We start from the raw sequence: 15,173 nt of genomic DNA on the forward strand, positions 1-15,173 counted from the left end.
AAATTAAGAATAAAATGTAAAATCAAATGTAACGTATCCTGTGAACTTAAAGAATTAATAATCTAAAATAAATTCTTGAAAGATGGCTGTTTCTATTATTAAAAGGCATAATGATTTTTCGTCCTCTAACTTTACAAAAAAATCATTTTAATCACCCATTTAATTCTTTATACTTTTTAGCCTTTAAACTTGTATTTTTTATCAAATCACCTCAAAATGAGTAGAAAATTAACATTTTTTAACTTTGTTAACGTCTCATACACGTGGATTGCCATGTGGATGACAATATTAACATTTCATTAATTTTTTAAAATTTAAAAATATCAAAATTTATAAAACTATTTTCAAAATAAAATATTAAAAATTATTTTTCCCACTATTTTTAAAATTTTAAAAATTAATTAAATGTTAACGTGTCATCTACATAACAATCTACATGCATATCACATCAATAAAGTTAGCGTTCTTTTCACCCATTTTGTGGTGATTTGATAGAAAATACAAGTTCAAAAGTTAAAAGAGGCGAAAAATTAAATAGAAGCATAAAATATATATTTTTTTTTTTGTAAAGTTGGAAGGCAAAAAAAATCATTATGACTATTAAAAAGATAAAGAAATTAAAGCGTATTGCTAAAAAATTGCAAGCATATTCACTAAAGAAAAAGAAACCATGTTTACAAGATGAAACTGATATGAATTTCATTTTACTATAAAATCACCTGAACCTAGAAATAGTTTAGATTCAACATCTTACTTGTCTCTTCTAAAATATTTAAAACAATTTGGGTGCACGAGTCATGTGCATAAGCTATGATAAAAGAATAAACATAGACAAGGATGGAGAAAGACCAACTCAAACCTTGTAATTAGGATAGTATTGAAGTTTTAATTTAACCATAAAATATTTATAATACATGTTACATAAACTAACCATTCTTATATTTTATCATGCCATATCATATTTAAGATATTTTATATTTATATAAACTTAAAACATATTTAATGATTCACACAAGTATAAGGCCATCAATATATAACACATAGACTTAGAGCTGACATTTTCTACCTTGCAAGGCAAAAATTACTACTTCTCAAGAAGCATTGGATGATTCTTACAACCACCAATGACAGACAACTTTTGGACTGAACATAGAGGGATGTGTTTTCATTACCCTGAAGACTATGGAGAAAATCACATTTTACATCACCGAAACTGCGGGCGTGTAAGTTAGGGTTCACTAAATTAGGGTTCATCATGGTTATCAGAGTCAAAGCAGGTGCATGGTAAAACTGAAATCCCAGTATAAAGTTGCTTACCTACGAAAACAGCAAAATTCTGAAAAGGTTACAATCCCAAGTTTTCTTCTATCTCTGCATGCATCAAACACCAGATCATTTCACTTAACAATACAACATATATAAACAAAAGGAAAAAAATGGTGTAGCAAAGATTAAAATATAATACATACATGTACAGGGTATACAGACAGCTCGGGTGATGAGGCTCGTTAAATAATACCACGGCGATCTAATGTAAAAAATAAAAAATAAAACGAAGCTCTCACAAAGAGGAGCAGCTTCCTATGCATTCGAATTATTTGCCGGATGATCATCCTTCCAACCTTTAGAAAGCAGGTCATAGTTAATAGATGCGAGCTGGGACAGATTCTAACAACCACAAGGAAAAAAAGGTATTAACAAAACTTGATAAAAAACCACAATGCTATTTCAAATTAACTATTAAGAATGGTGCAAACATTTAAAAAGTCTGCCAGACTTTATTTATGTCTGTTTTTATAATTATAAATAACATTGAACTAAAAAAATAGTTGCTACAAAAAAAAAAAGGGATCTAGAAGTTTATTAAAAAAATGAAAACCTAAAATATTTCTCCAGGTGCCATTCTGGCAACAGTTAAAGTGCTGGCAAATTATAAAAACAATCACTAATGCACTCTTACTAGGTAAAAGAAAAGTAATACCTTAAATGAGAAATTACTGAAAGAATAATTGACAGATGAAATGGACTCGAATTCAGTCAGACCTCCACATTCATCTCCCTGTTTCATTGTCAACAGACCAACAGAAAAGTCAAACAACACGAATCATAGATAAACAATCATTTATGGAACTGCAAATTCTGGGGCTAGGGTACCACTTCATCTTGGTGGTTGCTCAGGTAACCACTACTGCCACTTAAACTGTCAGCATCACTAGAATCATCGAGTTCACTACCAGGATAAACATGATCATCTGAAGGATTCCACGAGTAGCGACTAGTAAAGTAACTAGTATCAAGTGCACTCTCCGAACTAGGAACAAAGGCAGCCTGTAAGATATGAAAAGCATTATGACTAAATATAAGACACTTGAAAAAACAGAAGGCTCATAATTCAGAACTGATGGCAAAGACGTCGACACCTTTTGCCTTGCAAGAGTGTCCCAGTTGATATCTTTGAAAAATACATGCTGCTTCACCTGTATAAAATTTCATTGTTTGGAATTCAATCATCTAAGGCTGCCCATTGTTTTAAAAAATGCAGAAATGTAAAGAAGAAAGAAAAAAAAAATTCTCAAAACTTTTACACATATTAAGAACCAATATCACCTCCGATGCTCCTCTGGCTCCAAGTCTCTGATGGGGATCTTCTGTCAACAGTCTGGAAATTGGATAAATTAAGCAATTTTAAGTCCATGTCAAGTCACTTGAACCAAGTACAATACTGAAACAAAAACAGCATAACAAAAACTAAGAGTTTTCCATAAAAAACTAAGAGATCCCGAAGATACATTTAAGCTTGGTACAGGCAATTTTAAAGGACCCCATGCTAAAACATCTTGATGTAGTCTATCTTACTGAAAAAGTATTTTACAAAAGTTTAAAGGGTTTCTGTGTTTGTGTGTGAGAGAGAGAGAGAGAATTAATGGTGCTAAACACACAAAGTTCTTAACATATGAAGATATGAAATACTGTGAAAAGGATAAGATATTGAAACATAATTTCCAAGATATAGAAATTTTAAATAAATTGCTAATGCAATCACAAAAGTTAGCTTCTTTTTAATCTATAAATAATCTTCAGAAAAGAAAACATAGAAACTTCTAGAAAAACAAATTATAGAGGAATACAGGGTGAAATTTTCATCAAATATCTCGGGGGCTGGCAACAGCAACAATTAAGATGACAGATGTATGTCACTGTATCAGTATAAGGCTATAAAGAGAGGTTTCAGCTTCTATAAATTGAGAAAACAAAGCTTTAACTTTATTGAGAAAATATAAAATACAATAAATACGTCTGCAGAGATGTGTATAGATGCATCCCCTTGAGGTTTTAGAAATGTTGCTTTCAAGTTCATAATGGAGAGATAATTACACTATGTAGACACGTCTTGTATCTTGAGTTTCACTATATGTCGTGTGATGATATATCCAAGTTGGTGCTTGATATAACAAAAAATTTACAGCTTTATTTTCTCGATCTATAGGATTAAAACCTTTTTTAGTTAAGCAATTCAACAAAAATAGTACAATTGTCTTTACAAACCGTGCATGATAGAAATTCCACAAACAACAATTTACAATAATGTCCATGAAATAATGTTACAAGAAAATACTTAAGACTTGCTCTTTACAAGCAAAAGTTATATATTTCGACATGCATCAAATTCTCATGAAATACCAAAATGAAATCAATAAAACAATTTTCTTACCGATCAATTAGATCTTGTGCTTCTAGGCTCATTTCTTCAGGCACCCTTGGCCAAGGTATTTTACGGTTGAGAATATTATCAAATATTGTCTATAACCAAAATATGGAAGAAAATGGAAGTTAAGAATGGGCAATGCTTTAAAATGAAATTTTGTATGTGGATAGCACACCAATAATTTTAGCAGCATTTTTTAAGAACTCTGACAGTTCCAGAAAATGAACAATCTTTTAAGAATAATAATATTTTTATTAAAAAACAAACTTAGAACAAATCAACATTAGAGCACCAGGTACACCAGTTATTGTGCCAAAAGATTAATAAAAGCATAAAAGTTCCTTCTAGCTCAATCTATAGTTGCTATGCAGTTTTGACTCGATCAAACAGAAGACATACCCCCTTAATTGCCCAAGGTGCTAGAAATAACCAATATTATATATGTGCACTGTTGTTTACTTCTAATATTGTCTCAGCAGTTTCCATCCCAGCCAAGAAAGGAACATCTGGAACACAAAAGTATACCCGACAATTGGCATAAGACTTGTCTTCCAATCCATGCATTACCACAAGAAAGTTATGACGGTAACTAGCATTGAGAACTTCGAATTGATGTTAACCAAGGATATGATTGATTTCCCACCCTCATTGAACAAACACCTAGAAACATGTTTGTCACTAATCTAGAAATAGCTTCATTCTTACAATCCCTCATTTTCGAGGCAATCTGGATTAAAGGAAACCAGCCATGGGATGGAAACCAAAATTTAATGATGGAATATAGAAAACAAGAGATAAAGAGATTTGAATTCCAAAGCAAGAAAGAGTTCTACTGTCTGATGGTGTAATTCATATATCAACAGCACAACAAAATCTCAATATATTTGGGAGGGGGGGAGAGAAGTAAAAAGTTGATATCCTTCAAAGTTCTAATCAACAGAATTAAGAGCAAAGAAAAAAATAATCTACAAGGTAATAGGTGGAGAAGCCTAACTTTATGTAAGACCACAGGAGACCTAATACTTAACAGATAAGGGATAACACTAACAAAATGCATAACAAGAGAAGTAAAAGGGAGCAGAACACCAGTACCAGCAAGAACTACAACAGCTAGAATTGATATATTACCTGCGGATGCTCTGCATTGAAGGGTGGAATGCCAACAATCAGTTCAAACAGAATGACACCCACAGACCACCAATCCGCTGTTGCACCTGAGGAAAATTAGATGATATGGTAAACGTACAGATTTAAACATGATCAACCAAAGAATAAATGCATAAGCATATGGGATAGAAACAAAGAGGGACAACCAATCGGCTCCCATAGGCTTTGAGCAAATTATGACCAAGATATCAGTCAAAAATATTTTAATCAACAAATAATTTGGATCCAAGTTGCTTAAGCTTCTAGATTAACACACTTTTGAGGTAGATCTTAATCTAACTTGCCCTTAAAGGGAAACAGCTGATTAAAAAGGTAATTAAAGCACCTTAAACTAAAACAAGTTATACAAACCATGTCCTGTTCCCAGAAGAATCTCTGGTGCCAAATAGTCAGGCGTTCCAACAGCAGACCGTTTCTTCCGCCTCTCTTGCTGGTGGTCAGATGCAGATAACTGAGGCTGCTCATCGTCAAGTAGAGATGTGCCACTAACTGCTGGACCAGATAAGTCATCAGTGCTGTTGATGAGACCAACCTTTGAAAGCCCAAAATCGGTCAACTGCTAGGATGGAACGTTTAACTATTAGTTCGCAAGGGTATGTTCAAAAAAAAAAAGAAAGGTCAAAAAAATTTAGCACTAAATTAATATCAATGTCACATTCCTTTAAAGTACCCTAATTTGCTTAACAAATTATCAGCTTGAAATAAAATAGGTAGTACCTTGACCATTCAATCACATCTCACTTTTCAACATAATGAATTTTGCCAGTACCATACAACACACTTCTACTTGGCATTGTAATCTCAATAAATTTAATAAATCATGAAAGAACAGAAAAGGAAAGATGATATTTTGCATTATAACAACAACAAAACAACAATAATCAATCAATTGTAACTAGAGAGATGATATCCTGCTTCTGACCAAAAAAAGATGATATTTTCCATTGTGACTGTCAATAGCGACACAGTTATAATTACTGAAAATAACAAAGTACAAAACGTATGCAATGTGTATCTTCTAATACCCATGAAAAGAAGGAAAACAAGGAAGGTCATATTAACCATTACCTTGATATGACCATCGTGTGCAATCAACAAATTATCAGGCTTCAGATCCCGATGAACCACATGCTGAGAATGTAAATACTCCAATGCAAGCACCTGTAAAAATATGTATATATGTTTTTACACTTCATATAACAACGAAGAAGATTTTCAACTAACATAAGCCAAAATATATATTCCTCATAATCTATTAAGCCAAAAGTTGTGTTTCCAAAAAAATACTTACGACTAAAAAAAACAAAACTTACTACTTCTGCTATGTACACACGAGCAACCTCTTCATCCAAGCAGCCTAAATTTCTCAACAATGAATATAAATCTCCTCCATTTAAATACTCCATCACAAGATACAAGTTCTCACGGCAAGTAAATGAATAGAAAAATCGAACCTATACAGCACATTGATAATAGATTATGGTAAGAATAAGGAAAGAAGCTCTCAAATAAAGTCAATTCTTTGCAAGCTAGACCTGCTCACCACAAATGGGTTGCGGACTGAAATCAAAATATCACGCTCTGCTAATATACTTTCAACTGCATTCTTACGAATCATATCTGCCTTCTTTAGAACCTGCACCAAACAGCACAAACAATTTTCTTTTCTTGAAAATTAAATCCACCTTCACCTCTCATTGACAAGCTAACTGCTCAGAATGATGGAAATAAGATGAGGGGCACAAACATGGTACAGCAGAAATATTGAGGGGAGTCATAAATAAAAACAAAGCAGAAATTGCCTTCAAAACAAAAGAGAAACACATGATCACTAATACAATATAAAAAGGTAAAACAATAAGAATAGAACATAGGAATAAGATAAAAGGCCTGAAAAGAAACAAAGCAGAGCAAGAGAGAAGCAGGGAACCAAAAATAAATTTTAGCTAAAACATTTCTACGGGCATTGTCATGAAAAGAAAATAGAATTTTCTTCACATCCATTGCTTGTATGATTGAAAATGAGAGGAAAGAAAATAAAAAAGATGAGTATATTTCACCGTTATATTCTTTGTTAAGATGAAAAATAAAATACAAAAAATGATGGATAATCTTCAAAATATACAAACTTGATTCACACCACTAAAATTTTTCTTTTTGTTTTTTTTTTTTCCCAATTTGAACTAATTTGTTTTAGTTATATAGTAGGTGTGACAAATGATAATCTTTCCTATTTCCTTTTCTCACTTTTCTTTCCTGCCAAGCACCCCAAATTTCATTTTCTTTCCACTTTCCCAAACCCTAAACCCAAAATTCATTGTCTTTCCAGATTAATAATCAAAAGCAGCACCACTGCCCCATGGATTCTTGCGCCATCCATCACTGTAAAACAGATTGAGCTGCAGGCATCAAGGGACCAAGATTATATTCCTCGTTTGAATTACTCATATGTATGCATTTCAAAGGGACAAGGAAGAGGATCTAATTCTGCCCAAACCAGTTCAAATGCTAAGATGAGTAACATTACTGCGTCAGTAGTTTGACCATATTTTATGCAAAGAAAATGTGCTATTACTATCTTGGGTTGTGGGTATTTCATGAAAGTACTCCTTTTTAGCCCATAAGACTAGATTTTGAGGCCCAAATGTCCTTATTGCTCCATGCTTGAATCATACTGGAACAAATAAAACAAAGAGGTTGGAAGGAATGCCAAGGTGGAAAGTGGAACGTTACATTATTTATTTTAAACCCAACCATTAAATTTTAAAATTTACAGAAGCCACAAACTTTCACATATTTTTCTCCTTTTTAGTTTCTTCTTTATTTCTAAATATCTCTCACATCTTCTCCCTTCCTCCATCAAGTTCAGTCTCTCCAGATTTGCATATTTCTCCAGTCTTTATTTGCCATCTACAATACTACATTCACTTTCTGTGCAAGATTCTTCTCCTCATATACCTTAATTGATTATATATTGTCTGTGTTTTGTGTAGCTTGAAGATTCTATAGCATCTGAAAGGTAATAAGTTCAGATAAACAAAGAAGAGAACTTTGTTCATCGCAACAATTTGGTCTAATTAGAAGGTTTAATCTCCCACCAAGTCAGCTGCTTCTGACAGAAATCGCATAACCAAGTCCATGTCAAGTCTTGACAACAAAGCATTCTAGCAAAAATGCAAAGACACAGCTACATAGATTTTGATAAGTGATTTACTAGAAATAAATTTATTTAGGCATAATCTCTTTCCTCAAATTTCTAGAACAATTTTCAGGTCATCTTGCTGAATGGGAATGTGAATGCAACAAAGTCCCCGAAAGGTGATCCAAATCACAATAACATAGGGAGTTATCAAATTTAGTAAATCCTCTCCACAAATATTCAGGATAGAGAAGTTTAGAGTTTCTAAGAAATGAAGAGAGCAGCGAAATATGCATCATAACACCGAAGATGCACTCAAGTATTTTTACTTATGCATGATGCACTCAAGTATTTTTACTTATGCATGATGTAAACACAAGAACCAACCAAAGTAAACAAACCAATAAAGCTTTAAAAGAATAAGAGAGGTGCCATAATTGAGGAAATATTAAAACAATAAATGAAACATCTATTATATTCATTGATAGAAAAGATCTTAGGGAAAGAAAATAAAACTCAGGTACCTTTATGGCAAAAAGATCCCCCGTTGTTCTCTTTTTAGCTAAGAAAACACGTCCAAATGCTCCACGACTAATTGGTTTTATTATCTCAAAGTCATCTATGGAGGTACGGTCTTTAGATGAAAGAATAGGGCTAGTTCTCAAACTACGAACCACATCATCCTCTAAGGGAGCATCCTCATCAATGACAGTACTAGTTATATCAACTTTTTCATCCTCGACTAGCTCACAAAGCTGCAAGTACTTCTCCCTACAACATTGAACTTATAACTGAATAAAATTGCAAAACAAACTCAATTAGCACCTTTTGCTCAAAACTCAAATATTCTTTACGATAGAATGTTCAGCAACATATTCATCAGATGGCTAAATATTATTTTGTTTGTCTATCTACTGCATTGTGTTTACTAGTGCCAAAGAATAAGCATCAGCAACATACTTACCTGATCAGTTTCTCAATGCGTGCCCCAAATGTTTCTACTGTAAGTGCATTAAATTTTCTGCGGTCTATGACATTTCTCAAGTCATCAAGACAAGATAGCAAATACGGCATGGATCGATCATCAACCAATGGTGTATTTGCTACGCATCTGGCAATATCAGCAAGTTCATTCATCTGCACAGCATGGAAGAAATTAGAACTTGTGCAGCTGAAGTAGACCTAAATACACTAAACTGGATACTAAAAAGCAACACATCAGGGTCACAGAACCCAGACTCTTCAAAGCAGATACGTAATGTATCTGGAATGCATAGAATTGTATTTGCAAAAGTGATCTGAAACAAATTAAGACTAAGGCTTTCATCTTAAATACTGTATAATCAATCTGCAGAGGCAACTATTGACAATCCAAGAGTGGTGCATAACAGTTGTATTTGTAAAAATTGAACGGAAACAAATTACAAATAACAAACAACATAGACAAAAAGGTTTTTTATATGAAAAGTAACTCTGACAATCAAAAGGAAGAGCATAACAGGAGAGGAGAGCCGTGTATGAATGGAAGGTCAAGGGAGGGAAACTATAAACTTGTATAGTAAAATATATAAAATGAATAAATAATAAATAAAAAAACATACTGTTGCATTGGACATATAAAATACATATCAAAAAGGCATACATATAACAGTAAATATAACAGTACATAGCATTTTCTGCAGTTCTCAAAGCAGGCTAATCATTCTGAAATAATTAACTTGGCAAAGAGATACCTGTGGAAGATCCTCTTGCTCAGAGAAAGCACCCTTGCCTGACAATAACAAGTCTATCTGACAAGTTCTTGGTGTCGATAAAGGAGATCTAGGAGTCATGCTTCCTGCAGACGATGTTGTCATTCCTTGATCAGACTTTGGACCAAAGCGAGTTTTACATGACATGGAAGGTAAACCCTTAAGGTCATCCATAAAAACTGAATTATCAGCTTCAGGGAAACAATCAAGCATGTCTTCTGAACCTCTCCTTGACCAATCACTTAGTTTAGGAGATAGAACATCAGATTCTTCAGTCACACTCGAATTTGATGCTTTTGCAACATCTGGGCTCCCTAAGTGTTGGATATCCTTATTAGCAAAGGAATCTGCCATCTTCTCAAGTGTTTCAGCAATTCTTACAAGGCGTTCATCAACACTTAAGCCGTTCTGATCACATCGATCAGCAGCGGTACAAATTCTTGAGTGATCTTCCACATTTGAGGTGGGAACCTCCTCCTCACAAATGCGGCATATTATAGAACTTCCTTCAGAAGCAGTCGGTTGGTCTCCCGAGAACCGAAGAAACTTTGTGTTGATGCTTAGAAGGCTGCCCTTCAGATTCTTTTGCAGCAGGAAGCTCCTGAAGGTTAATAGAAGTCAGATCTACATCAGACGTCCCTGTTCTTTTCAGAGTTTCACTTGTGCTATTATGCTGCTCCTTAATAGCAGTAACTTCCTTTGGACCTTTTCTGGCAGGAGTTGGGAGTTTCTTCCAAGAAGTTATTTTGTCTATGCTCGCAGGAGACTCCAAGTTCTTTGGTGTGTCATCAATGGGAGCAACGGAACCTCCTGGCAGGACAACGTGGTCCTTACTCCAATCCAAGGCATGTTGCTCCTGACTATAAGATTTCTTAGACGAGGCTGCTTTTGATGCCTTTGATGAACCCAAACTTTTTGCTTCTCTTAGAACACCCGAAAATTTTCTATTGTCTACAGGATGCAGGACTCTAGATTGGCGAAGTTGTACCAAAGGTTCATCCTCAGCCAACCCACTTTCTTTGTGAAACTGCAACAATCTTGTACACCTTGTGAGAATGAAAAGCATCCGGGTATAAAGCTGCTTCAGCACACACGCAGGAAGTTCTTGACGCTTATCATCTAGCTCCTGAACAATGCCTTCACACTGAAGCCAAAACTCACCAGGTGGTGTCATAGCACAGCTTCGAGCCAAAACCAGCAAATCCTCAATAGTTTCCTGCCACTCAGGATGACTGTCAGCAGTTCTTTCTAGAACTCCAACAAGATCTGCTGCAAAAATAGCCAGATCAGAGTTCACTTCCTCCTTTGCTTTGTCAAATTTTGCTCTAATAGCAACCAAGGTTTCCTGCATAAAAAGAAAATTCTTGTTAGAAACACATAACTGAATGAAAATAGGAGGCAAGAAATAGAAACAAACCTCCAAGTTGTTTAAGCGCCGAGGTTTCCAAAGCGGAAATGGTCGTACACCTTTGGAATTTAATTCATGGGAAAAGCTCTTAATATCAGCAGGGAACCTCTTCCGAGGACCACTTGTAACACGGAGAATAGCTTGAAAACGGGGCGATTCAGATTCCTTTGGGTTTTCACAATCAAATGAAATCTGGGAAAGAAATAACACCATCACAAGTTAAAACTTAAAATGAAAACAGAAGGCAGTTGTCCCTAGTAATAAGTAACAGCAAAGTAAGGATCAACGAAAATACTACCGTACCTCTGGTGTACAAAAATCTGAACTTTTTAAGCCTCCAGAGTGCCCAAGTGATGACTCGTCTTGCCCTGGTAACAAAATTCCAAGGTGTCAAAGCAACGTTTGAAAGAAGAATCACAACAAATTGCCAGCAAGCCTTCATGCAGCGAAACCATTTTATTATGACCCAGCATTCCAAATAAAAAGTAGTTTGAACCCCCAGAAATTTTCTAAAATAAAAATCCTCTTCTAGTTAAAACAGAAAGGAGAAATGAAAAAAATGCACTCAAGAGAAATGTTGCAGCTTCAGAGAAATGCATAACTAGAAAAGCAGTGGGGTCTTTCTTTATGACATTAGGAAGGAAGAAGATGGTAACTAGAAAAGCCCCAAAAGTACTTTAACCAAATCATAAGGGTAGTATTCCAAAGTCCATATCGAAGTTCGGAACTTCAGATAGGTGGAGATGGGGCAGTGACAGTAAATACTCAAAAAACTTTGTTACATAAGAAGCATTTTATAATAACTAACAATTTGAACTGGCAATATGAGAAAAGCAGTTCATTTCATATCCTTTATAATCACATCACCCTCTAAGGGGCAGTTTGATTACTGAATATACCAAATTAAATGCAGCTGCTAAAAATATTAAGAATCACAAGCATATCAGCATCTTAGGGAAATTCCCTTTAGCTCTCCCAAAATCCATAGCCCATCAACCATTTCTATTTCTACTAATCACCCATCCACATTCTACATGCTCTTTCTATTTTAATCTCTTCATTCTTGAAGAAGATTAGTCCAGAATTCAAAAAAAAAAGATCCTGTTGAGACATGGCAAGAAGAGACAATGAAGAAAGGCCTACCAGAATCCAATATAATATAAAAGATGAATCAGTAAGATCACAAGTACTATATTTCTTTGTTGAACATGATATATTTACCCACTGCGATCAGCAGTAAACATATCATGCACTTTTAGCAATTAATTTTCTTATGCTAATGTTTCCCTCGACAAAAATCTAATATTAACTGAGATAAATGAAACTTTACAGAAATCCTTAGAGCAAATTATATACCTTTCCATTTGGATTCTACCAGCTCAACCTAATAGCACAATTTTAAAATTTTTCTTTAAAAAAAAAAAGGTAAATTGGAAATTTTCTTTACAAAGAATCTTTAAAATTCAATCTCTGCAACATGCCAAGTGCCAACTGTTCAAGAAAAATGCACAAGAGCATGATAAAAGTAAATAATATTAACTAAACCATTGCATGTCTTTTATCATCTCAGAGTGACAACAATCAAACCAAAGCAACTTTGTCTGGCAACATGTTCTTTTAGCATCTTCATCTGTGCTAGAGAGTAAAATTCTTAAACATCACCCTCTCTATCTCTCAATAAGTTTTATAAGGCACCAATTCAAATGCACTTCCACAACTTATCATGCCTCTTGGTAAAGTTAAGCTTCGTGTTCATTCTGCCTAGCCTTCTAACTTTCTGACCTACGGAAGAATAGCTCAAAGCTTTAATGCTAATCTAAGATAGGGTAATTCTAAACAGATGATGAAAGCATAATAAACTGTTTTAGCATCTACCAACCAACTGGTCATGAAACAAGGAAATCCAGAAAGAGTCCCGGAATAGAGGAGATAACAAAAATAAGAACAGATAACTATAAAGCAACAATACTGCCACTAAAGTATCATCAATGGCATAGTTGAAACATCAAGCATATGAGAAATACAAGAAACACTGGTGAGTCAAAGTAGGAACAGTACCAGCACCTGAAGATGGTTCCCCGTTCTGCAACCGTGACTTCCCTTGCACACCAGGACTCTGCTCTCTTGAGTGCCAACCACCACCACTCCCAGTCGACATACTATCCGAATTGCTCACACTATCAAGCAAACTGCCTTGCAATAACCTCTTGGTCAATACGTCTTTCTTCCCAGAACCTGATTTCGACGAACTACCATCGCCACCACTACTGGAACCTCCAGGCCTAGACAAGTTACTAGCTCCGAGCACTGAAGCCACTGCACTTTTCTCACCTCGGAAGCTGAAAAATGTCTCCTGCGGCAAGGGGCCAGAGCGGGTTTTAATCCGGTTCAAACCCAAGGAGGAGGCCAGTAGGGGCGACTCAGAGGAGGACCTGTCCTTGGCATCGGGCTTCTTGGAGGTAGAAGAAGAAGAGGGCTTAGAAGGTGGTGTTCGGGGTTTGAGGTCCTTGCTTCTAGGTCCATCTTTTACTTGAGTTTGCTTGCAAGCAACGGGAGAGAAAAGGGAAGTGGAAGTGGAAGTGGAGGCCTGTTGGGAAGTAGAAGCTCTGGGTTTCTTCTTGTCGGATCGGATGGGGGAATTGGAAGCAGATCGAGGGCTGTTTGATCCGTCAGAATCCGATTTCTTCGAAGAGAAGAAGAGCTTGTTTTTGAACACCATTTCATTTATTCACTGTTTTCTTCAAGCACAAAGGAAGAATGAAAGGCACCACTAAATGATTTTTCCACCAACCATTTCTCTTCTTGAATAAAACCAAGTTTGCTTGTTGTTCAAATAAAAGAGAGCGTTGAAGAAGTTGGATTTTGTTCAAAGCCTTGAGATTGAAGAGAAAGAATGCGACATCTAAGGGGGCGAAGTAGATGGATCATGGATGGATGGATAGCATAATATATATTAGAAAACCGAACCGGATCGGTCGCATCAAATTTTGACTACCATGTGACTTTTAGACGTCACTTCTAACAAATATTTGGTCGATTTCTACTATTAGCCCTTACCATTGTTGAGTTGTAGATTTACTCTTTATATCTTTCAAATTTTGAAATTTCACTCCTAATCAAAATAATAACCATTAAAATCATTAGTTAAATTATGTCATTTTCATAATTGTAGGTCATAAACATACTATCACATATATAATATAATATCAGCTACTCACAAAAATTATGTCATTTTAGTTAATGAATTTAACAATTTCTATTTGAGTTGTGATTGGAATTTTAAAATTCAAGCAATGTAAAGATTAAAATTATCAAATTGAAGAATATCAAATAAATCCACAACTTATACATAGTATGAAATTAAAATTATCAAATTGAAGAATATCAAATAAATCCACAACTTATACATAGTATGAAATTAATAGAAAAGTTTGACCTAACGAATTTAAAAGGGTACCATTTGGATCAAAAATAAATTTTCAAAATTCAAAAAATATAAAAATTAAAATTCATCAAATTAGTAAATTTACAACGTGTTTGTTTGTCAAAATGAAATTTAGTGGGTTTTCTTTTTTGGTTAGAGATGCTCCATAACAACAGAAGCAAGCAGATTTCAGCATAGCACACAGCTCTTCTAGGGGTGCAAGGGCCAAAGTTGCAAGCATGAACCCTGTTGAGTTAAATTTTTTTTGTCTCAATTACCAAATTAAACACTTAAATTTGACTTCAATGATTAATTTGATACCTATATATTTTTTCAAATTAAATTCTTATCTTTTTTATTAAAGCAAACATGGTGTCATTGGATATGGGTATCAAATTGAGATTCAAAATATTAAATTAAACATTCAAAGTAAAATTTAGTTAACAAATGATATATTAACTGAAAATTTGATAATATAATCAAAATTATATGATGAGGTCCTAAATCATCGAGTACTTAAGTTCAAGTCTCACTATACACAATTGTAATGTGTGATTACATGAGAATTATGTTACGTT

The 15,173-nt window shown here is 34.5% G+C and overlaps 1 protein-coding gene across 1 annotated transcript; it reads right to left on the bottom strand.

Annotated features, from left to right (window-relative positions):
- Window positions 1-959: 959 nt before the first annotated feature.
- LOC105800047 (probable serine/threonine protein kinase IREH1) lies at window positions 960-14,080 on the bottom strand. The gene is given in 19 exon segments (XM_012630927.2): window positions 960-1,371; window positions 1,470-1,668; window positions 1,982-2,059; window positions 2,158-2,328; window positions 2,421-2,477; window positions 2,608-2,659; window positions 3,713-3,801; window positions 4,835-4,920; window positions 5,225-5,429; window positions 5,942-6,034; window positions 6,187-6,327; window positions 6,417-6,509; window positions 8,537-8,783; window positions 8,977-9,149; window positions 9,746-10,304; window positions 10,306-11,108; window positions 11,181-11,363; window positions 11,475-11,539; window positions 13,230-14,080. Coding segments are annotated over 18 exon segments (3,843 nt in total). The 5' UTR covers window positions 13,891-14,080; the 3' UTR covers window positions 960-1,371; window positions 1,470-1,581.
- Window positions 14,081-15,173: the final 1,093 nt, after the last annotated feature.

The sequence above is a fragment of the Gossypium raimondii genome, chromosome 9 (assembly GCF_025698545.1).
Source record: "Gossypium raimondii isolate GPD5lz chromosome 9, ASM2569854v1, whole genome shotgun sequence".
NCBI classification, from domain to species: Eukaryota; Viridiplantae; Streptophyta; class Magnoliopsida; order Malvales; family Malvaceae; genus Gossypium; species Gossypium raimondii.